General features: G+C 29.1%; 5 protein-coding genes across 8 annotated transcripts; 3 read left to right on the plus strand and 2 right to left on the minus strand.

Annotated features, from left to right (window-relative positions):
- Positions 1 to 27: 27 nt before the first annotated feature.
- LOC127073073 (nuclear pore membrane glycoprotein 210) lies at positions 28 to 8,031 on the plus strand. The gene is made up of 15 exons (XM_051014113.1): positions 28 to 630; positions 920 to 1,191; positions 1,271 to 1,491; positions 1,559 to 1,699; positions 1,802 to 2,100; positions 2,169 to 2,459; positions 2,553 to 5,310; positions 5,388 to 5,723; positions 5,793 to 6,011; positions 6,091 to 6,343; positions 6,483 to 6,724; positions 6,796 to 6,942; positions 7,012 to 7,138; positions 7,270 to 7,326; positions 7,403 to 8,031. The coding sequence occupies exons 1-15, from the start codon at positions 416 to 418 to the stop codon at positions 7,588 to 7,590; spliced, it is 5,766 nt and encodes a 1,921-aa protein (XP_050870070.1). The 5' UTR covers positions 28 to 415; the 3' UTR covers positions 7,591 to 8,031.
- Positions 7,402 to 9,783, minus strand: LOC127073084 (translocon-associated protein subunit beta). Its single transcript, XM_051014137.1, has 4 exons — positions 9,671 to 9,783; positions 9,162 to 9,303; positions 8,774 to 9,088; positions 7,402 to 8,702 (listed from the first exon to the last, which is right to left on the minus strand). The coding sequence occupies exons 2-4, from the start codon at positions 9,300 to 9,302 to the stop codon at positions 8,586 to 8,588; spliced, it is 573 nt and encodes a 190-aa protein (XP_050870094.1). The 5' UTR covers position 9,303; positions 9,671 to 9,783; the 3' UTR covers positions 7,402 to 8,585.
- Positions 9,769 to 11,005, plus strand: LOC127073085 (BLOC-1-related complex subunit 8 homolog). 4 transcript variants are annotated; one of them, XM_051014142.1, is made up of 4 exons: positions 9,843 to 9,859; positions 9,929 to 9,997; positions 10,067 to 10,140; positions 10,245 to 11,005. In XM_051014142.1, the coding sequence occupies exons 3-4, from the start codon at positions 10,086 to 10,088 to the stop codon at positions 10,712 to 10,714; spliced, it is 525 nt and encodes a 174-aa protein (XP_050870099.1). In that variant the 5' UTR covers positions 9,843 to 9,859; positions 9,929 to 9,997; positions 10,067 to 10,085; the 3' UTR covers positions 10,715 to 11,005. The 4 variants fall into 4 exon arrangements, with proteins under 4 accessions (XP_050870096.1, XP_050870097.1, XP_050870098.1 ...); XM_051014139.1 differs by having other exon boundaries at positions 9,769 to 9,859; positions 9,929 to 10,140; positions 10,245 to 11,002; XM_051014140.1 differs by lacking the exon at positions 9,843 to 9,859 and adding an exon at positions 9,775 to 9,818 and having other exon boundaries at positions 9,929 to 10,140; positions 10,245 to 11,002.
- Positions 11,006 to 11,130: 125 nt separating this feature from the next.
- LOC127073080 (drebrin-like protein) lies at positions 11,131 to 13,700 on the plus strand. Its single transcript, XM_051014131.1, has 5 exons — positions 11,131 to 11,563; positions 11,861 to 12,029; positions 12,111 to 12,343; positions 12,452 to 12,629; positions 12,708 to 13,700. Exons 1-5 carry the CDS (start codon positions 11,481 to 11,483, stop codon positions 13,455 to 13,457), a joined length of 1,413 nt encoding a protein of 470 aa, XP_050870088.1. The 5' UTR covers positions 11,131 to 11,480; the 3' UTR covers positions 13,458 to 13,700.
- A 551-nt stretch (positions 13,701 to 14,251) lies between these two features.
- LOC127073082 (cleavage and polyadenylation specificity factor subunit 4) lies at positions 14,252 to 15,677 on the minus strand. The gene is made up of 4 exons (XM_051014134.1): positions 15,467 to 15,677; positions 15,032 to 15,235; positions 14,766 to 14,955; positions 14,252 to 14,671 (listed from the first exon to the last, which is right to left on the minus strand). The coding sequence occupies exons 1-4, from the start codon at positions 15,567 to 15,569 to the stop codon at positions 14,299 to 14,301; spliced, it is 870 nt and encodes a 289-aa protein (XP_050870091.1). The 5' UTR covers positions 15,570 to 15,677; the 3' UTR covers positions 14,252 to 14,298.
- Positions 15,678 to 22,501: the final 6,824 nt, after the last annotated feature.

Here is a 22,501-nt window from a genome sequence, read left to right on the forward strand (position 1 = left end):
TGGTACAACGTCCTTACTACACAATGGTTCGCTGTTGTCTGCTAGCGAACTAAACTTTAGTAAGCAACATTGTGCCAAAGACGACACGTGATTGGTCCATTTCAATCGGACACAAAAAAGAATGGTTATTGAAAATCTTTCGCTCTGATCTTTACAAAGTCGTATAAATTTTTCATTAATACATATCTCTTCTTCAATTCCATTTTTTTTTTCTAATAAATCAATACCACTAATAAAGTATAGCAATTAAAACATTATTCAATGGAAAATTATTAAAATACAACGTGTGGAACTGACATGTTTGTATAATCGATCGTTTAATCTCGCGATATATCGATATGTTCTATCGAAACGATATATATCGGATCTTTGTAATTCTCTCAAATGCCGGGAAGTTTAGCTAAGCTACGATCACATGGAGGGAAAAAGAAGCCGGAGAACGATAAATGGATCGACTTTATCTACGGCAACTATGGTTTCTACAGTATTTTTCCTATTTATTTTTTTACTTTGTGCGACAAAGGATGTTACAACACATAGATTGAATGTACCGAGAGTTTTGTTACCTGTATTTAACGATTTTGCTATAAATTTTACTCTTGAAGTAACGGATGGCGGCTGTTATCAATGGTGATTATAATTATTTAATTGACATAAGATCGATAATTTATTGTGTATTATTAGAAAATTTATAAATTATATATATATACATACACGGGTGTTACCATACTTGATATCATTTATGGCCATTACCTTTGTTTAAAATTATATATTGCACATAACCTGACATAAACATTTATTATGATTTACAAGAGTAAATGCTGAAGAAATAGTTTATTTCAACTGGTATACTGGTTTAATTATGTTTTTATTATGATTATTCAACATATGTTAATATAAATATTTAATATCGCCTTAGGTCAACATCGCGTTTGGATATTATTCAACTTATTCCTATAAGCGAAAACTTTGATAAAAGTTGTTCTTCGAGTATTATGATCCAGACTATTACTAGAGAATCAACGCGAAATACGGCTATAGTTTTGGCAGAAGATGTTAACACGGGACAATTGTTACGTTGTGATGTTATAGTAGATGCAATATTTTCTTTAAACCTTGTTACTACAACAAGAGAATTGTATATCGAAGAAGCACCTGAGGCTTTTGAAGTACGAGCTTACGACGAGCAAGGTATTATTTCATGGAAAAAGTAATAATTAATTTTTAACTGATAAATTAATTATAAAAAACATCACGAGTATTCTTTTAGGAAATGAATTTACAACTTTGGCTGGAGTAGAATTTTTATGGAGCATTGGTAATGCTGATAAACGTACTCAATCCGATAATAAAATTCCTGGTAATGTTTTACGATTTTTAACATATCAGGAATCGCAATATGAAACCCCTCTAACGGTGGTCGAACTAGATGCAGCTGGTAAAAAAGGTCATGTAGTACTTTTAGAAGGAATTCGTACTGGTACAGCAAAGGTAAATAATTTAATACATATTTATATGCAAAATTACAAATTAAATTTTACTTATGTCTTTTTGTTAGGTTTCTGTAAAGTTACCTTATCCAGAGTATAAACATGTTCCACCAATAGAAGTTGAATTAATTGTTATAGCTAATCTAATTATTATTCCTTCAGAAGTTACAATGATGCAATATGATAATTTCAAGTATAAAATAATGCAGGTATTTATATACAATATATCAAAATTCAAAACTAGCTATCGTACCATTAACAGTACTATCAATCGAGAAATTAGTGTTGTAAAGAATTGAATTGTATTTTAGGTTCATCAAGGTCGTTTGGAAATAATCAATCTTCCTTCTAGTCAGTATTATTTAGAAGCTGAAAATCCAGATATGTTAGAAATTAATAATGATATAAGTACTGCCTATGCGCTTTCGTTAGGCAGAACTAAAGTATTTCTACATGATAAAAATGTTCGAGATGAATATCCGGTTATTTTACCTTCTGCTGTGGTCAATGTAAATAGTGTAACATATATTTCTCTGGCAGTTTTACCAAATAGAAATTGGGGATTGATTTTAGGACAAATGCATGAGATCATTGTTGAATTATATGATAAGTATGTTAAATCAATATATAAATGGATATTAAAAAGTCGATTATATTAAATATCTTTTTAACTTTTAGTAAAGATCACAAATTTCATATTGGCGAAGGTATTGAAGTATCTATTAAAGTGGATGAAAATTATTTTGATCCAAAATTTGTATCACAAAATGGAACTTATCTCGTTGGTGTTCCTATTGCTTGCGGAACAATGTTAGTACAAGCTTCTTTATATGGAATAACAGATAAGCATGGAAAAAAAATCGCTCTTCCTTCACCACTTTCCACAGAAGCAGAACTTGTGATACACACGCCTGTAACAGTTCGTCCTCATGTATTAGCTGTTCCATGGGATTCTAAAAGTAAATCGCGGTATGCCAAATTATATCACATTTAACTATAATAAATACATTTTCTTATTGAAAAGAAATAATATTTATATAATGAGAATAAATATTATCCTAGATATGACATAGCTTTAAAAGCAAATGGTGGTGATGGTTCGTATGTATGGATAAGCAGGCATTCATCCATAGTAACAGTTTCTCAAAGTGGAGGTATAAGAATTTTGGCTCCAGGATCTTCAGAAATAATCGTCGCGATGTCAAGAAATCAGTATAACAAAGATACGGCAAAAATACACGTATTACTACCGTCAAAATTGAAAATCATAGAGTATAGTATTGAGGCAGCTGTTGGCGAACCTATACATTTGCATATTGCGTTATATGGAAAATTAACTAATGGATCGGATAGCAAAGAAATTCCATTTAATGATTGCAAAGATATCAATTTTGAAACATTTATTCCTGATGGTAATTTTGCACAGAATTTTAGCAAAGATGTGCAACCTATCGGAGTGTCATGTGCTGTAATTACAATTATCAGTTCAAGCGTTGGTATATCTCAAGTCACTGTAGCATACAATGCCAATGGACAATATTTAACAGATAACATAACTGTGTCGGCGTATGAACCATTAGTAATTGTACATCCTAAAAAAAGAGAAACGTTACTTGCCGTTGGTTCTTCTAGAAAAATAATATTCAAAGGTGGTCCTCATCCATGGTCTAGTAAAGCACAAAGCTATTCACGGAAAATGCAAAGTTCTAATGAAAAAATTGCCGAAGTAATAGAGCATACACATTCGTTAAGTATATCGTACGATATATCTGTGTTTGAAGTACTTTGCAAAACATTGGGAGAAGTAATATTGACGTACACAGTTTCGAACGTTCCTCTCTTACCAAATTGTAAAAGTACTTATGCAATGCAAACAGCACGAGTTACTTGTGGAAAACCAAGATATATTTATCTTCAACCAGAAGTTAAAGACAGTAATAGTTGTCCGCTCAAACAAAATTCAGATAAAATATTAGCTCACAGCGATAAAAGTCAAAAATTTATTATAATAGTAAAGGACGAAGATGGAAGGCAATTCGATAACATTACGAGTTTAAACATAGAATGGAATATAAAACCTTCTGCTGCTGGTCACGTGGAAACTTCAACTGGCTCCATAGAAGAAACGTTTACAGATATGCAAGTAGTTTTGCCAAAGAGACATTACCAAAATATTGCATTTACGAAACGTTTTGGAATATTTACAATATGTGCTATAATAACTGGATATGAAAAACATATTCTTGGAAAATTACGAATAACGCCAGAATGGCCGGCATTTCCTGTTCAAAATGATAAAGGCAATATCGAAACACCTTTAATAGAGAATTGTGTTGAAATAACATTGGTAAATGATACAATTCTTAGTCCAAATAAATTAATCATTTTAAATGATCCAAATGGAAAATATTACTTAAAAGTTAGTCAAGGTTCTGGATATTACGAATTTATTTTAAGTTCGAACGATGTCGCTGACGTTCGATACATGGAGCCTACAAAAGTAATCAGTGTTACACCAAAAAAAGCAGGAACAGTTCATATAGCGTTAAGAGATCTTTGTTTACCATCGAAGGAAGCAGAAGCTATTATTGAAGTTCAACAATTAGCTATAATAGAGACAGATGTTGTCAATAAAATCGAAAAGGGAAAATGTGTAATAGCTGCACTTAAATTATTAGATACTAATGGAAATATAATAAAATTACCATCTTTAAATGCATTGAATTTTAAAGCAAAATTCGAAAATAAATATATCGAGATCAAACAATTGTCTCTAAACGAACATGGTAATCCACCGTACGATCAAATGCTATATAAAGTATCTGGCGTTAATGAAGGTGAATCTCAATTAACTTTCGTTAGCGAAGCAAATGAACAAGAGATACAAAGTGAACCAATCTCGATTCAAGTTTTTCTTCCTTTAAAAATACATCCGAAAAATCTAACAATATTAATCGGAACAATCTATCAAATCCAAACAATAGGCGGTCCTACGAATGCTGAAATAGAATTTTCAACAAAAAATAACGAAATTTTGAGTATCGATCATAATGGGGTTTTTGAAGGGAAATCGAACGGACAAACCAAAATTATTGCAAGAGCTATTGGTCTTAATGCAAAAGGAAATAAAATCATTTATTCCGAAGATTATACTACTATTCATGTATTATATCTTGAGGGAATAAAAATTGTTACACCTGTGACACGTGTAAAAGTGGGAGGTACTTTTCCACTTTGGGCATTTGGTATCCCAGAATATTTAACACCCCTTATAATAGGATCTATGCAGTTGCCGTTATCTTTTTCATGGTCTTCTAGTGATTCTACCTTGCTAAGTTTACATAATATGTATGAAGGGACAGGAATTAATATTCGATATCAAAACGAAGTATCAATAAGAGCAAGAGCTTTGGAAGCTGGTTTAGTAACCATTTATTTAAATGTCACAGTACCATCTAATGTATTAACTGGTCTTAGAAATGAAATGACGTATACTACATTTGTGAAAATAGAAATTTTCGAAGAATTACATTTAATTAATCCTGCTTTACCAAGTGGTTCGTCTCTGATATTAATGTCTCCAAATTCGATGTTAAAACTACAAACAAATTGGGATAAGCATGGATCAGTTACATACCAGATTATATCAACTTCGCAACAAAATAATTCTAAAGATCAGAATGCTCTAAATTTAGCATCAAAAAGTTTTACCGTTGACAATGGAGTCATCAAGTCAGGCGATCATTTTGGAAGAACTATTATTTCTATCACTAACGTAGAAACGTATAATGTAAAACAGACATTAACGGTCGTTGTCGATGTAAGTTAATATAATATTTCACGTTATATCACACATGCACGATCATGATATGTAATATGTGATAAAATTTACCATAGGTTAAACCCATTCATTACATGATGCTTTCTTTACATTCAAAATTACGTATAAGAAGTGGAGAAGAATTGAATATGTTACCTAAAGGAATGGAATTGGATTATATTGTAGAATATTATGATAATGTTGGTATGAAATTTCATGCTGCTGAAACCAACATTAAAACCACGTTAAATCGCGTGGATTTGGCAACGTTTACCACTAATCCTGGAAATTTGATAACTACTAAATTTATCGAAAACGGAGAATTAGTTGTTAAAATATTTAGTGATAAATATTCTCAGGGAATGTTTGATTATGTACATATGAGACTTGGTGATATAGTTTTTCCAACAAAGGTACTACTTATAATACTTGTGTTTCATCATATTATTCATTATTTTAATCAATATGATATTATTTTGTAGACTACTTTGACTGTAGGTGATATTGTATGCTTCTCTATGCCACTTCTTTCGTCTGATGGTGATCCAGGCTACTGGCAATCTACTGCACCTGAAATATTAATTATTGATCCAATAACTGGTATAGCTAGAGCAAGAAACATAGGACATGCTGTTGTCAAGCATAGTCTTGCCAGTCATATGCAGGGTGAAATAGAAGTAACCATTCAAGCAATATCAAAGGTATTGTGAATTTATACTTGTAACAGTATAAAAATATGTTTAAAAATATATATATATATATTTATTTATTTTTCTATAGGTATCTATAGTACCGCTACGAGGCAAAAATGTAACTGGTTTTGAAATATTCAGTGTACCACTCGTACTTAAGAGTAAAGATGAACAGATTAAAGAAAATAACGTATTGTCAAGAGGTTTAGGAGGATGTAGAACTTATTCCTCATTCACACTTACTTCTTTTCCATATACATGTAACATACAACTTGTACCAAGTAGCTCAATAGGTGCAAAAGATATGTTTCTTGTTAAACCTCGATTTAGTATTGTAACTGGTTAGTACAAAACAAAATATTTATCAATATTAAATAAAGAACTATACAGTTTTTTATTTATTATTATTATTATTATTATTATTATTATTATTATTATTATTATTATTATTATTATGATCAATATTTTTTATACTTGTAGGTTTCTATTACTGTGACATAATACCAATGGGTTCACCGAATGTAGCTCTCAGTACATTAGAAGCTCGTATACAAATTAGTGCACGAAGTCGTGATATTGAAGCAATTCCTTTAGAACTTACGTATCTTCCACCTATATATGTTAGTACGAAAGAAATATTATTTATCAATCCACATTCTCAAACAGTACCCATTGCCACGCTAGATATTTTCGGATTACGATCAGTATTGGAACATGTTACTGTAAGTTATACTATTTTTTTACACATCAAGATTGTTGAGTGTGTTATTATTTATTTTATATTATTTTTAAGATTGAAGTACCAGATGGAATAACTATAAGTGGTCAATTAATATCCAAATCTGGAATTCAATATCGTCTTCGTTTGATGAATAATCAAGATGATATCCAAGGGCAAAAAATAATGATAGCAAATGAACTTACCAAACAAAATATTTCTGTAAGTGATAATAGAAGAAATATATGAATGATATTAATACTTAACTTAATATTTGTATTTATTTTTCAGCTTTTTATTCGCATTTCGAAGTATGATCATTTCATGCCCTTCTCTGGTATCCAATGGGTTGATTATGTATATTTTCACAGATATACATTTGGAACATTTGCTGTTATTGTGATAACTTGTTTTTACGGTAAGATTAACTCTATCAATTTATTATAACGTTTACTGTTATTCATTAAATTCATATAATTATAACAACAGAAATTTTAATTTATAAAGAAATCTATATCGTGCATAATATTATGTATTTTTTATTTTCAGTATGGAAAAATAAAGTGACAAACGTTGATTTAACGATAAAGAATAAAAGCGTTTTTGGTATGTATTAAAAAACATTTAATGTGTAAGTACACATTGAAAAAAAAAAAATAAATAAAATATATTTCATTTGCAGCTGATAAATGTCCACCACCAATAAGAAAAACCAGCACACCATATTCTACTACTATAAATACATCAAATATGTCTAGTCCTCGAAGTCCGACTACACCATTAAGACCATTTTCAGCATTTGAACCAGTCTATGGTGATCCTCGTGGTCTTTTCACGCCATCAGTTAGACGGAACCGAACTTTAAATTGAATGGTTAATAAAAAATATATGTGTTAATGTAAACTAACCATTCTAATTGTCAGTGATAAAATCATTGATGAGAGTGTTCTATATTATTATTTTTATTATTATTATTAATTATTATTATTATTATTATTATATGTAAAAGTTCTTATAGAAAATCTGCATACAAATATGCATAATGTACATTTTGTAATATAGTTTTATACTATAAAATTTTGTACGGTAATCAAGACTGTATAAACACATCAATAATAGGAGCTATCAAATTGTGTGATTGATGTTTGTGTTACTATTTAATAGAGGTTATTGTTGACTGGCAATCTATACTTCCTAGTCGAACATTCACGCTTATAATTATGAGAACAAAAAACCGTTTTGTGTTTATTCTTTCTATGTAAAACAGAAAATCACTTTTGTATCATTTTACAAATTATAATAATATATAAATCTCGTGTACTTATATATCACATAATGTCTGTTATAAAGATTAAAAAAAAAACTTATTTTATTACTTATTTTTTCGATAAGACACATTAAACGTGTGAACAAAAAATAGATAAAATATGAAAAAAAAATGTATGAAAATTTAAATAAAAGTTGTTCTTACAAGTTTTTAATTTTTTTTTTTTTTTTTTTTTTTTTTTTAAGTTTTCCTATGCTTATAAGAGATACTAAATTAATTGCAACAAATTATACATGTACATTTCAAGATAATAGGATCATTTATCATACTTTTCCTATTATTTAAAAATAAAAAATAACTCTATAGAGAAATGATATATATCAATAAATTCTAAATATTTCTATGAGATGTTTTTTTACAAATATATAAATGCATTTATCATTTAGTAGAAAGTTGGCAATATTTATAAATAATATCTATTATAAAAATAGATGCACAAACGATGGAACAGTCAAATCTCTTACAACATTGCAAGTGAATTTTCTTATAAATGACCTAGATTTTATTATAATTTAATATTTGTACAAAACACACACACTTAATGTTTCTTTGTAGTTTTCAATAATTTTTCATATTTACTTTTGCTGGAATACCATAATGCGAATGGAATAGCTAGTGATGGTAAAGTCATTATAGCAAACCCAGCCCAATCAATCTGAAAATGATTCATAATAAAAATAAAATCTTGGTTTTAAACATTTAATAAATAAATGAAAAAATATTTACCACATGGGATGAAAATTGTTTATCATAATCTCTAAATGAAACAATGAGTCCTTCGCCAGGTTCACTGCTTACTGCAACTTGAAGTCTAGATGCATCTTCTTTACGCCGATATAAAACTTCGGCAGATGTGAAGTTAAAGTATCCAAATTTACGTGGTCGTACAACCACTGTATGACTCACATTTGTAAATGGTGGTACTCTATCTATTCTAGCATTAAGCTCTCCGCTTACATGAGTAAAGTGATCAGGATGGAAAGAATTATCGGTAATTTCAACTTCTAATGCAGCTGCATTACCAATGTTGTAAACTGTATACTGTTAATTATAGGTTAAATAAAGGAAAAAACTTTTTTTTTACAAACAATTAATAAATAATATTACAATTTACCTTCACTATAATATCCATATTTTCTACTAGATATTTATTAAGAATTTGTTTAGATACTAACAACCTGGCAGCTTCTTCCCCTTCCTCTCCATATACGGTACAAAATGCAGCAAATGCTGCGAGTAAAATTTGCCACTTCATTCTATAAAACCATACAAAATAAAAAAAATATATGTACATTTATATTATTAATAAACATTATACACATGATAGAAATTAATATTTTTGACATCCAAATTAATTACATATTATTGTTTGGAATATATCTTGAAAGAAATATCTGTAAATGATTATTATAAAAATAATTTAATATTTATTCAATTTTATTTATTGTTTCGTATTGAAACAAAATTATCTGGAAACCTGTTGTTATATAGAATTTTATGTAAGAAAATGACAACAATTGGTTAAGTAAATCGTTCGTTTAAATATAAAGATTATTTAATTTTACATGTGTATAGAATTAATACATTTTTTATCGAAAATATTGTAAATTTAAAAATTTTTACCTTATTAAACCACCTCACTCGTGTCAATTACGATACTATCACACTACACGCGTAAAGACATTTGAGCAAGTGCCAACAGCGCCCCGTTGACTGCCACGTTTCGATAGAATAAACGTCTTTCGTGTACACGAATTACTTCCGGTAAAAGGTATTTAACGAAATGGCGCCGAAAATGAATCCGTTTTAATTGTGATTATAAACATTTGAGATTGTTGATAGTTATTTGTTTATATTCTTAAGATTTGTATATTGTTTCAGACAATAACATTTCATTTCATCGATAAAAAAAACAATTAATTTCAAATTTAAGTAACAATTTTATAAGAGGTTAGAATAAGGAACATAATAATTTTAATATAAAACTTTCACAAGTTTTAATATATTATTTCTGAATAGTAATCTTTTTTGATAAACAATGACAGCGAAGGTATATCAACCTGATCAAGAATTGGAAACGAAAGTGAAAAAAGGTTAAAAAATTTATTGGAATAAATATTTTCTTATTTCCAAAGAAAATGTTGCTTTTATAAAACATGTGATTATTCTTGTTAATTTATTATTGATTATTTTTCAGCAACTGAAAGAATATCTGAGAATATGCATATAGTAGCAAACGAGCCATCATTGGCATTCTACCGACTACAAGAACATGTTAGAAAGGCATTACCACCTATGGTAGAAAAACGAGTAGAAGTATTGGCCCTTCAACAACAACTTCTGGGTAGATGTTACGATGTCGAATATGGAGTTAGCGCAATTAAAGGAATGCATGGTGCTGGGAAAAGTTTTGAGAATACTTTAGAGTTTATAAAAAATGCAATATTTTTCAAGCAACAATTAAAGTACGAAGAACAACGAAGGCATAAAAAAGATGGAAATAGAGATTCAGTTTATAAAAGACTTTCTGCACATATTCCTACATTGGATCATTTACCAGATGAAATATCGGATGTTGTTAGAGAAACTGCAAATAGAGTAGAATCTATGATGAATCATGCTAGGCATTCTGGAGAATTACAAAAATCAAATACTGTCCATAATTGAAAGGAGGAAGATTTCTTTTCCTATCTAGTCTGTTTCTTGTAATTTATATTATAAAATTCCAGAAAATTCCTTAGTATTAAATAACAGATATAAGATTGATATAATAATCTATTTGTTACATATATTATATAACACATATATCATCTGAAACTGTTGCATGTGAATGTTTGTGAGTGTTCACATATATGTAATATATTAATAATGTTGTTATTAATGTTAAAAATTATTTAATGAATATTGTAATATCTTTTTGTTAATAAAAAATATGACAACCTTATATATATATATATGTATATATAGAAATATATTTCTTTATATCACAATTAAAATAATAAAGATAAAAAATTGAAAAAAAAAAAAAAGGAAATTGGTTGAATTTAACGCTATCAGATGGCTAGTCCACATGTATTGCCTCGTGACTTGTAACGTGTCGGAAATTGAATATAGCTTTGTCTAAAAGAGCCATAAGTTTTTGTAACCGCGAATCTTGAGACGCGTTTATAAAATATATTAAATATCATTACTTTCAAACTTATGTTGCAATAACTCTTGAAATGAATTCTTTTGTTGAAAAAATGATTTTTCTTAATAACATAAGAATATTATTGTTCCATAGTTGGTAACAAAAGGGCGTTGACACGCAATCAGAAAAGCGAACCTAGAGAGACACGTGAAGATGCATCTTTGACTATCTTTTATTATATCAGTGGTTGCACTGTTAACAATTCGTTGTATTGGTTGACTTTTATATGAATTCATTACAAACATGTCAATTAATTTAACAAAAAACAAAGATACGTTGGTGGCCGCTTGGCACAGTGTAGTGGACGATAAGTCGTCTACTAACTGGTAGGCTTTTTGAATTTTTCATGCTTCATTACATTTTTATCTCGTCACAAAAATGTAATAAATTTATACAGAAATATATGTATAAATATTAATTATATATTTTATTATTTGAATATTCTTTATTTTACGTTTTTTTTTCTCTTTTTCTCGCTATATATATATATATGTGTGTAGTAACTATACTAATAAGAACATAGATAATGGTTTTTACCTGTCGTAAATTTTTCACGATGTTAAAAAATCGAATGAAATACACATTTTTTTTTTTATATTAGAAAGAATTATGTGTTTCTACAGGGCTGTATTTGGATATGAAGGTCAGACAAATAACTTGAAAGTTGTTGGTACAGGGAATGGTGGATTAGAAGAAATGATTGATCGTTTAAGTAGTAGTCATATTATGTATGCCTTCTGCCGTGTGATTGATACTAAAACAAGTTTACCAAAATGTTTATTAATTAATTGGGTGAGATATTCTATTAGTATCAAATAACATTGATAAGTATAAATGTATATTATGTAGAAATATATAAATATGTTTTTTTAGCAAGGAGAAGGTGCACCTATTGTTAGAAAAGGAACATGTGCAAACCATATTAGAGATGTAGAAAAATTATTAAAAGGTGCACATATAACAATTACTGCTCGTTCCGAAGATGACGTCGAAGTTGATGTTATTATGGAGAAACTTGCAAGAGCTACTGCTTCTGCATATAAATTTAATGAACCACGTAGTGAAAATGATGCACACACAGGTCCTATTGGCACAACATATAAACGGTATGTTTTCCTACAATGTCAATATATATTTTTTAATTTAATAAATTTTTTTTCTATTTGAATACAGTTTATACATTATTGAAGATTGTTTTATACTTTATTTTATAGAGTAATACCAGAACAAGAAATAAATGCAACAGAGAGAGATCAATTCTGGCAAAGAGAAGAAATTGAAGAAAAGAAAAGACTGGAACAAGAAAGAATTCGAAATGAACAAGAGCGTCAAAGATTAGAAAAGGAAATTAGAATGAGAGAAGAGAAAGAAAGTCAATTGAGAGAACAACAGGTCTGTAAATAAAATTTATTTTTTTATCTGCTAACTGTTAGCTTTTATCATTGTGACATTGTTGTTAAACATTATCAGGTATCTGCTAAGGAAAGTTCAATAGCAAGACAAAAATTAGCAGAACAACGTGCAGAGGAAGCAAATAATTTACGTAATCGTATAGCAGCTAGTCAACAATATAATGAAGATAATGATGATGATCATAAATCTAGAAGCGAGGAATTAAGAAGACAAAGAAGCAAAGAAGCGCAGCAATTAATTGCTCAAAGAACAATAAATGCTAGAGCTGTTTTTGAACAAAATTCTGCTGCTGGACAAATGAAATCTTCTCAAGTCCAACATTCTTTGCAAAAGGGTGGTCATGTAGAAGCTGCTAAAAAAGCAATTGAGGAAAGTCAACAAAAGGAGCATGTAGATATTAAACCTCAGGAAGCAACACCAGTAGAAGTAAAAAAGATAAACGATACAGAAACATTAACAAATTCTGCTACAGAAGTGGTAAATACTATTACATCTCATGATTCAAAAATATCTTCACACGAAACAGAGACTGAACAAACTAATAAGGAAGATATCACTGATAATGAATTATATAATCAGCTTGATGGTTCTTATTTATATTTTGATCCCAATAATGAGGGTATGAAAGCAAGAGCTTTGTATGATTATCAAGCTGCGGATGATACAGAGATTACTTTTGATCCTGGTGATATAATCACTCACATAGATGCCATTGATGAAGGTTGGTGGCAAGGATTGGGTCCTGATGGGACATATGGATTATTCCCAGCTAATTATGTAGAAGTTATTGATTATAATACAACATGATAGAGGATATATTTTGAACAACAAAAGACAAGCAGAAATATTTGGAAGTTTTTTCTTCTTTATATGTGAGAGATACTTGACAGGTTTTTAAATATCAGCAAGTGTTTCAGGATATCAGAAGTTAAATTAAGATTTACAGTGATATGATTAGGTGAAATGTTTGCAATATTAATTGACTATTTAGTATTAAATTATGCATTTTATAGTTTTAGAAAAAAGGAAATAAATATGTGCACATTTTTAGCGTTTGTAATATGATTATTTAAAACTAGATTTTATAGTATTAGAAAAAAAAAAAAAATGTCATTAACATATTAATTGGGAAGATTTTGAAACTATTAAACAAATTATATTGCCCATTAGTCTTCATAATAAAGAAAAAGTCTTCCCAAGCATTACATCATAAAAATAAAAAAGCTAAACTTAGGTAAATATATCTTTTTATAACATTCTATATCAGAACTGATATAATAGTCACAATGTATTTAGTAAAGATTACTTAAATATGCCCTGTTATAGTATTATATTTAAGCATACGCCATACTTTAATCAATAAAGATTGAAACTTTGACATAGCAAATTTATGATATTGATAATATCCTCCTCCTTATATATCATCGTGGATTGTATGTACAAAATTGCTTTTATTAGCAACATATGGTATACAATATTACCTTCACTTTTACTTTCAATACATCTAATGAATAAATTTATAAGATTATGAGACACAATATTCGTATTAAATCTACTTTACTATATGACATATAAATTTCGATAGTGGTAAGTAATATTGGTCAAGAAAAAAATCAATAATTATTTTACATAAATAAAATACATAAAATCATCTTCGATAGTTTTGATTTTGATTACCACTTGTACTACTAGTCCCACTAGCATGACTCAAGAATGCCAAATGTCCTTTAGGACACTTATTTGCATAATGACCTTTTTGACCACATTTATAGCAAGTAACTTCTTCCAATGGTTTTTGAGGTCCTCTTTGAGGTGGCCCATTATGCATATTAATATGATGATGTGGATTGTGAGAGGTACCTTCCATCTCTTGTCTAACTTGTGCTTCTCTTACATCTGGAGGCATTTTATTACAATAAATTGCTTTGTGACCACCTTCACCACAGAAATGACAAGTAATCATAACTTTCTTTCCTTCTTTTGGTTGCATGTCTTGTACTGCTGGTAATTCGAATCTTGGACTAAAAATAATTATTAAATTATAATAATCTACTTTTATGTATAACATATATGTTTTACATAAATGGCTATTTTTATTATTATTTGTCAACTTACTGCATGAATTTACAATTTGGACCTTCTGGACAAAATCCAGCTAAATAGGCCATACAAAGAACACGTCTTACATGCCGATGTCTGCATAATGGACCATGTCTACAAAATCCACGATCGTACCATGGACAATCGCGAACTTTGGTTTCAGGATCAATGTGTAGAAATGGACATTCCTTATTGTGACAAGCATCTAATGATTTATTTAATGATTAACTTTTATTTCTTTATTATGAAAATATCAAATAACAATAAGAAAAAGTACTCACTAAATCTGGAATAAAAGTAACATTCTGGCATTTTTGTCATGTCATATTCATGCAAAAATTCACATTGATCGCCTTTTTTACATAATCCTCTTAACCAATGTTTACATACAATTGTACGATCTCCTCGAACATGTCTAAACGGACAAGAGGCTCCTTTTACACACGTACCTCTCGGATAAAATTGACATACTGCTGCAATTGATTCTAAAATTTATTTTATCACCATTAATAAATAATGTCACTCAATTATTAATAAAAATAAATTAAGTCATTTTTTCATTAATCATTGTATTGTCTGGCACAAATAGAAAAAATTAGCTCATGATAAACTATACTTATTATTTTCTTTTTAATTTATATATATATATATAAAAATTATATTTTATAAATTATAAATAATATTTTCAGATATAACCTATTTTTAAAATTACGTACTATCCATTCCGGTAAATGGTAACGATAATGCTCCATATTGTTCATCAAGTGCAATTTCAATATCAAATCGCATATGATCCACATTTGCTACGATACACTCCATTTTAACACGATTAGATTTGTAATTATACACATTCAAATATTTATATTATATACACACGAAATGTTATGATTGACATAACGCGTTTCAAGCAAATTGAAACTGCCTATTTAATTCGGTACTAACAACCTTGTAAGTACAACCATTGAAAAAATTAGTAGTCGGACTGAATTAAATTCTTAAGTTGGCAACACTGCTACTTCGTAAAAAAGTCATTCGAGATTACCCGGCATCGGCATCGTTAATTTTTGTTTGGTAAGTAATATTATAAAAATTATTTAAACAACAATTAATCGATTTTGTTATTATATATAACGGTTTATGTCTTTTCAAACATTTATAATATGATTTTTATGTATTATTTAAAAATTAACACAATAACTTTTCTCGTTTCTAACACGAAAAATACGTTTGAACCATTAGTCAAAATTCGATGTGATTTTTGTTTCCAATAAATTCTAAAAGATTCTATTGTCCAATATTATAATACACAAGTAATATCGGTTGTTTGAAAGGAGGATCATTCGTAAAGACTTGTCTTGCAAACAAAAGAACGATAACTGCTTCGTGAAATTAATCTTCGAATTTGATTCGTTAGATTTGCTACATGATAAAAGTTCGTGTGATTTACGAAAAATAATACTTACAATAATATCACAAAATTAGAATAAATTTATTAGAGAACAATAAAGTAGGTTATATAGTAAATTATATACGTATAATATATACACACATATATATATATATATGCATGTAATAAAGGAATAAATAATTAGAAGAAAAAGAATAAATATATAATTATTATATGAAATATTTCGAAAGCTTCTGCGACGTAATGAACTCGTCAAATGTCGAGAGGAATATGATCGGTATTTGTTTATACATCGAATATATATAATACGAAGCTATTCGCATTCAAAGGTTACAGTATCCTTCAAATAATTATTTGCTTTCAAAAAATATATACTTTTCATAAAATTACAGAATTTCAATGTTTATCATTCTGGTATTATTTACTTCGTCGAATTTTATTTTATTTTATTATTTTTTTTTTTTTAATAGGATACTAATTACGTCATCGCATCAACGAATATGAAGCTAAGCTTCTATAAAATATCGCGTGGTGGTGTTTCGATCGCCCATTTTCTAGAACGATCGCAAGCACAGGAAGGAAGATATTTCTTTTGGTAATTATATTTTAATTTAATTATATAAATATCAGAATTTATATCTAGAATATAGGGATTAATTACTATTACAATATTACGAATATGTTCTTCATTCAAATGTTATAAAGTATATCGTTAGAATCGAGTTAGAAATAAACAAAATCGATCGAGTAAATTAACTCGATCGATGGTCGTGCTGTTCGATTTAAAAAAGATCGTTACACTTAGTCCACGATTTTTTCTAATTCTTCGTAGCATTTTGAAAAGACGAAGTAAATCTTCAATTTACGATTGTCTTTGTTAGTTTATTTAATAAGAGCAAAGTTTAGTTTAACTTGAAAAATAATTTGTCTTTGAAACATTTCGTTATAAAAGATACTTTTTATTATAGTTTGACTTTGATTAAGAATAATATGAGAGATGGTGGAATGAAATATATATATATATATATATATATATATATATATATATTTCACGTATGTATATAGTCAATCAAGCGTGGGCACAGAACTATGTAGAATCGCCCACGCGGATTTTGCTGCATATATAGGTTTACTGCAGGGCGAATAGTTCGGCAGTGTACCTGAGACCGCGATGAATGCACATGTGAATCAGCATTGCAGAAAATTTCGTGAATTTTCTTTCTTTTTTTTTTCGACAATTATCTTCCCTTCCGATTATTTTCAAGTGTCGTTAGTGTATGGAAAAAAAAAGGAAAAAGAAAAGAAATGCGTAACGTACGAGTGATGGTTCTTTTTTTCAAAGAATATTTGATCTTCAATTTTTTTTTGTAAATCTATATGAAATTCAATAGGTATGAATGTTGCGCACTTAAATCGTTTTGAAGTTCGCGCTCTTTTCAACGGTTAACGATCGTCGTTTGTTTCCTTGCTTCGTTATCGATAGGCTTAGAATTAATCGTTTAATTTCTTGATAATTGTTTAACGTGTTCATATCCGTGCGTGTGTGTTCGTGTTTTTATATAATATATTTTTTAGAAATAAGTTTGAACGGATATAATATCATTAATATATTATCAGAGAGATTGATCAATATTGGCTAATCAAATAGTATAATATTGTTATTATATTATCGTGCTTTATTTAATTGCGATCCATTCGTTTATTTATTCAGATAAACCACATTAATTTTTAACCAATTCAATATAAATTATAACAATATCAGTGTTTATTATTTTTTAAGTAAAGTTTCACAAATAAAAATTCGTGTTACTGTACAGGTTAACGCGTTTGTTCGTTATTGCGAAAAGAGTTTAAATTTTGATTGGCATCTATATAAAATGAAGAACGTGCGACCAAGCATTGATCGATGAATTGAATAATGAACTGATAGTGACGATTTGAAAATTTTGCGAGAGAACGACCGTTGAAGACAATTCAAAATTACATCAACATGTAACTGTAAGTATTTATTCTTTAAGCGTTATATTTCAACGCCATATTTTATCTATTATTAAATTCAGATAATTCAATATATGTAAGCACGTACATACACGCACGCACGCATGTAAGTATGATTATTTTGTAAGTACGATTTTTTTTTAATTATTATTACCATCATTATATTATCAGTTTAATAATATCATTATGATCTAACGATTTGTATTGTCTATTATTGGATAATTACGTTCTCGTAAATGAATGCACACGTTTAGCGAATATTGGCATGCAATATTTCATAATACGATTATTATTATGAGAGCTTATTAAAATATGTAAATGATCCTATAACTTTTGTATAAGTTACAAAGAGCGATGATTTAGTTATATATATATATATATATATATATATATATATATATATATAAAATCTTACATAATTATATGTCATATTGCATCGTGTACACGAGAGTACACATTTACTGACTGGCATTATTAAAGAAGAATAGAGACCGAATATAATGTGTATGTGTGTGTGCATATATCTATGAACGAGAAAAAGAGGATAAAGTATCGAGAATTCATAAAGAGGTATAGAAAGAGAAGCAAAGAGCTTATCGATGAAGCGCTATGTAGTACGTTTATCCGAAAATCCGATGGGACAAAAGCGAGTAAAGTACTGATATAAAAGACTGATATTTGATATGGAATATGTTATGAACTAACTACTCGTCAAACGATGTGTTAACAATTCTTTTTTTTTTTTTTTATTATAATATATTTCGTATAAAATTAAAAGTGAATTTATATATGTATATATATTCTTTGTATCATTCATACATTATATTGTGTTACAGCATTCTTTATCGTACTTTTATATGTTAATTACGAATGAGTATAAAAAAAATATGCAAATAAAAAGATCGATTAAATTAATCAATGTGTATATACATTATACTCGTATCGATACATTCTAATATTGTGATATTAACCAACGCGTATGTGTGCGTGCATGTCTGGTTAAACATGCTACTTCTCGATAATATATGTACGTACATACATATCCCAATAGGAAATACAATGCACATAGTCAGTGTTCGCCGTGCGAGATGTAAGCTGATTATACGGAATAAACGTATATATACATTGTATGTATGTGTGTACTACAGTAAGTTCGATCCAGAACATATGCATTTATGTACGTATGTGCGGATACAAAAGTGAAAATATTTTATGCTTTCTCGATTGATTTCTTTTTGATTTCGTATCATATCAGATTATTATTTTTTTCATTTTCAGTATAACATTAACAATAGTATTTTTAATGTAACTATTTGTATTCTGTTGCATATATAGATGCAACATGTATATAAATGCAAAGATGAAAACATTCATGTTTTGTTTTGAATTGATTCGTGTGATATTTTTTATATTACAATAGATTACTATAGTTTTACTGTTGTTAATAGATTGCTGTTGTTTTATTTTCAATATATATTAACAGTAGTATTTTTAATGTAATTATTAACAATATTCATTTGTTCTATGTACTCATAGATACAAAAGTGAAGACATTTATGTTCTTTGAAATTGATTTCTCTGATTTTAGATTACAACAGACTATTTTATATATGCATTATCATATTTTTAATATATGTTGAAAATTATATATTTGATTGAACTTGTAATATATTTTTTGTTACAGTGTCTTTTTAATATTTCTCAAGTTCCATGAATATATAACGTTCTACGAGTGAAATATAATAAATTTCAATAATAAGACATGATACAGAAATTTAAATTCTTAATCATCTTCTGTCAAATGTTACAGTACTTCAGTGCCATAGAAATACAGGTCGAGTGTACATGATTCGCATGTAGTAGATAGAAATCGCGCATGCCTGAAATTCAAGAGCATGAAATGCACTGCTTGTTGTTCATGGTGAAATACACGATGCAAACTGGAAATAACACTATGGTTAGAGATGATGAGTATCGTACGAGGCTGAGCTAGATAGCTAGCTGGTTAGTCATATATATGACTCTGACTCTTGATGTTTTGTGGTGGAAATGGAAAATGTTTATAACATCGAGTGTGGAGTTTAATGATAACGAGACCATAACAATGATTGAGATTGGATTTAATAGGAATTCTCATTTTAATAATTAAATTCAACGATCTAGAGATTGTAATGAGTTATCGTTTTTAAGATATGATTTTCAATTTGAGAAAGAAATTAATTAGTTAACGTAGTTATAATATGCAACCTATACGCATACATATTTATCACAACTGGCAACATATTAACGTGTAACCTTTCGCTTGGGATAAGTTAAGAGAAAAGTTATATAGCACAGGGTTGATATTATTCCTACAGTCTATACGATATTCGTAGAAACACGAAACGAGTTTTCGAGTACGAAGTATCCGACAACAAGGACTCCGTAAACATCGACACCACTTGCATATTTTGCCAACTGCTGCGTTTGTCGTGGAATCATGACGTCCTGTCGTGGGTTGCCTGCCGTTAAAAATCCTATACGAAACTTTTCGTATTTCTCCTACTGTGAGATTTGATCGAATACCACGAAAGGGTAGATCAATATATATAGATATATATATATGCATATAAGTTGATCTGCTTTTGAAACTTGTCAGCATAGTTTCTATCTTTTTTCCAAATACGATCATGATAAATATTTTTTATTTTTCTTCTTTCTCTTTTTTTTCAGATACTTTTTCATACACGTGAATTGAAATACAAATTAGAAATCAATATGAAATAACAGTTTAACGAATAAATTTGTAGAGAAATTTGCAAAGAATCTTGTACAGATTCTTAAGAACGCCATTTTATTTTCATTAAATCAGTAATAGAAAAGGTATGTGTATATGTATATATATATATATTCACAAAAGGAGGACCGTGAATCCATAAAACTTTGTACCTTCTTGGAGGGTTTCTTTCCCTTTCTTTCAACTGACGGGGGTTGTTCCTTGATATTTTTCTAGTTGCGTTCCATAGTGGCATTGAAGAGAACGTTCAAGGAAAGAAAAGAAACGGCGAATTCCATGAGTGCTGATCTGATTGGAATACGAAGAAAAGATTGGTTCGAGCTTTGATGAGTTTTAACGTTCTTTTCATTTTCAACTAGATTTCTTTTTACCAATTACGAAATGCTTCGTTTCATTCTTTATCTACAAAAAAAAAAAAAGAAAGAAAAATATCTGGATTCACAGGAGAGTGAAAAAGAATAATTCCTTTGAATCACGATCGTTTGAATTTATTATTATTTTAATTGCTGATGGTATTATAATTAAATTCAGGAAATTTTTGGACATACTCGAGGAGTTTGTTCGAATTTTATTATTTTCATTTCTTTTCTTTTTTGTTCCATGCCGAATCTTCATACAAACGAGGATGAAATATACGATCTGGCATTGCATAGCATTTTTCACGACGAAAACTCCATCGGCATTATTTTCCCTACCTTCTTTACTGCCGCTTCATCCGTTCGTGTATTATGGAGATGTTTCAGATTCTTGGCACGTTCTTCTCAACAAGCACTCGTGCGTCTTGCAAGGTAGAGTCAGACAGACCGTATCGACTGCGTACAAATGCCTGCTGTGTTCTTTTTACTCCGTTTCTCCCGAGTCACTCACACAGGATCGTATCATTTTAAAGATGAAGTAAATTTTCTTGCCTACGTAAACTTCGTCAAATTTCATCTTCAAAGGAAATTACCTTACTGGAATCTTATTTCCTTAATTTTTAAATGATTTTATTTACTTACACATTTACTTACACACACACACACACACACACAGAGGGTGGAGGAAAAGTTTCTAGATAATTTAAAAAATTAATTACCTATTCTTTTTTTGAGATCTTTTTTAGATTAATTTTTCTTCTTTAATTTTGTAAACATTTTCCTAGTAAACAAGTTTCTAGGCTTGCAGTTTTACAATCTGAAAAAATCCAAATGAAAAAAACATCTCGGAGAAGATTAATTGATTTTTAAACTCGGTGTAGGAACTTTTGATCGAGCCTGTATATTGTATATATATACCTATATATAAATATATGTCATTTGTGCAGTTTGCCATCAAATTGGAATCGGCAGGAACACAAAAGAGGAGAAGTAGGTAAAGGACCGTGTAAGACAGACAGCGGAGAGTGGTCCTCGTGTTAACGTGGACTCTGAAGAGAAGAAAGGAGAGCTTCTCGAGTACCTCTGTCGTGAAGTAGAGAAACCGTTTGACTCTCGAACAGGATGAGAGAGTCTGCCTAATTTTCGAGGTATTGACGATGATTGTGAACAGAATTTCATTGACAACGAGCTCTGATTTTTGAATTTCTTTCTT

Source organism: Vespula vulgaris, chromosome 2 (genome assembly GCF_905475345.1).
Source record: "Vespula vulgaris chromosome 2, iyVesVulg1.1, whole genome shotgun sequence".
Lineage (NCBI taxonomy): Eukaryota > Metazoa > Arthropoda > Insecta > Hymenoptera > Vespidae > Vespula > Vespula vulgaris.

Excerpts from the sequence above, each read along its gene's own strand:
- LOC127073073 (XM_051014113.1), top strand. The coding sequence starts at position 416 with ATGGAGGGAAAAAGAAGCCGGAGAACGATAAATGGATCGACTTTATCT. Across the intron at positions 2,101-2,168 it reads ATTGTTGAATTATATGATAA|TAAAGATCACAAATTTCATA; the intron begins GTATGTTAAATC and ends TTTAACTTTTAG. Across the intron at positions 5,724-5,792 it reads ATATAGTTTTTCCAACAAAG|ACTACTTTGACTGTAGGTGA; the intron begins GTACTACTTATA and ends ATTATTTTGTAG.
- LOC127073084 (XM_051014137.1), bottom strand. The coding sequence starts at position 9,302 with ATGAAGTGGCAAATTTTACTCGCAGCATTTGCTGCATTTTGTACCGTA. Across the intron at positions 9,089-9,161 it reads ATATGGATATTATAGTGAAG|TATACAGTTTACAACATTGG; the intron begins GTAAATTGTAAT and ends TATAATTAACAG. Across the intron at positions 8,703-8,773 it reads AACAATTTTCATCCCATGTG|ATTGATTGGGCTGGGTTTGC; the intron begins GTAAATATTTTT and ends AATCATTTTCAG.
- LOC127073082 (XM_051014134.1), bottom strand. The coding sequence starts at position 15,569 with ATGGAGTGTATCGTAGCAAATGTGGATCATATGCGATTTGATATTGAA. Across the intron at positions 14,956-15,031 it reads TTACTTTTATTCCAGATTTA|ATGCTTGTCACAATAAGGAA; the intron begins GTGAGTACTTTT and ends ATAAATCATTAG. Across the intron at positions 14,672-14,765 it reads CCAAATTGTAAATTCATGCA|TCCAAGATTCGAATTACCAG; the intron begins GTAAGTTGACAA and ends AATTATTTTTAG.
- LOC127073085 (XM_051014139.1), top strand. The coding sequence starts at position 10,086 with ATGACAGCGAAGGTATATCAACCTGATCAAGAATTGGAAACGAAAGTG. Across the intron at positions 10,141-10,244 it reads GGAAACGAAAGTGAAAAAAG|CAACTGAAAGAATATCTGAG; the intron begins GTTAAAAAATTT and ends ATTATTTTTCAG.
- LOC127073080 (XM_051014131.1), top strand. The coding sequence starts at position 11,481 with ATGTCAATTAATTTAACAAAAAACAAAGATACGTTGGTGGCCGCTTGG. Across the intron at positions 11,564-11,860 it reads GATAAGTCGTCTACTAACTG|GGCTGTATTTGGATATGAAG; the intron begins GTAGGCTTTTTG and ends GTGTTTCTACAG. Across the intron at positions 12,630-12,707 it reads GTCAATTGAGAGAACAACAG|GTATCTGCTAAGGAAAGTTC; the intron begins GTCTGTAAATAA and ends AAACATTATCAG.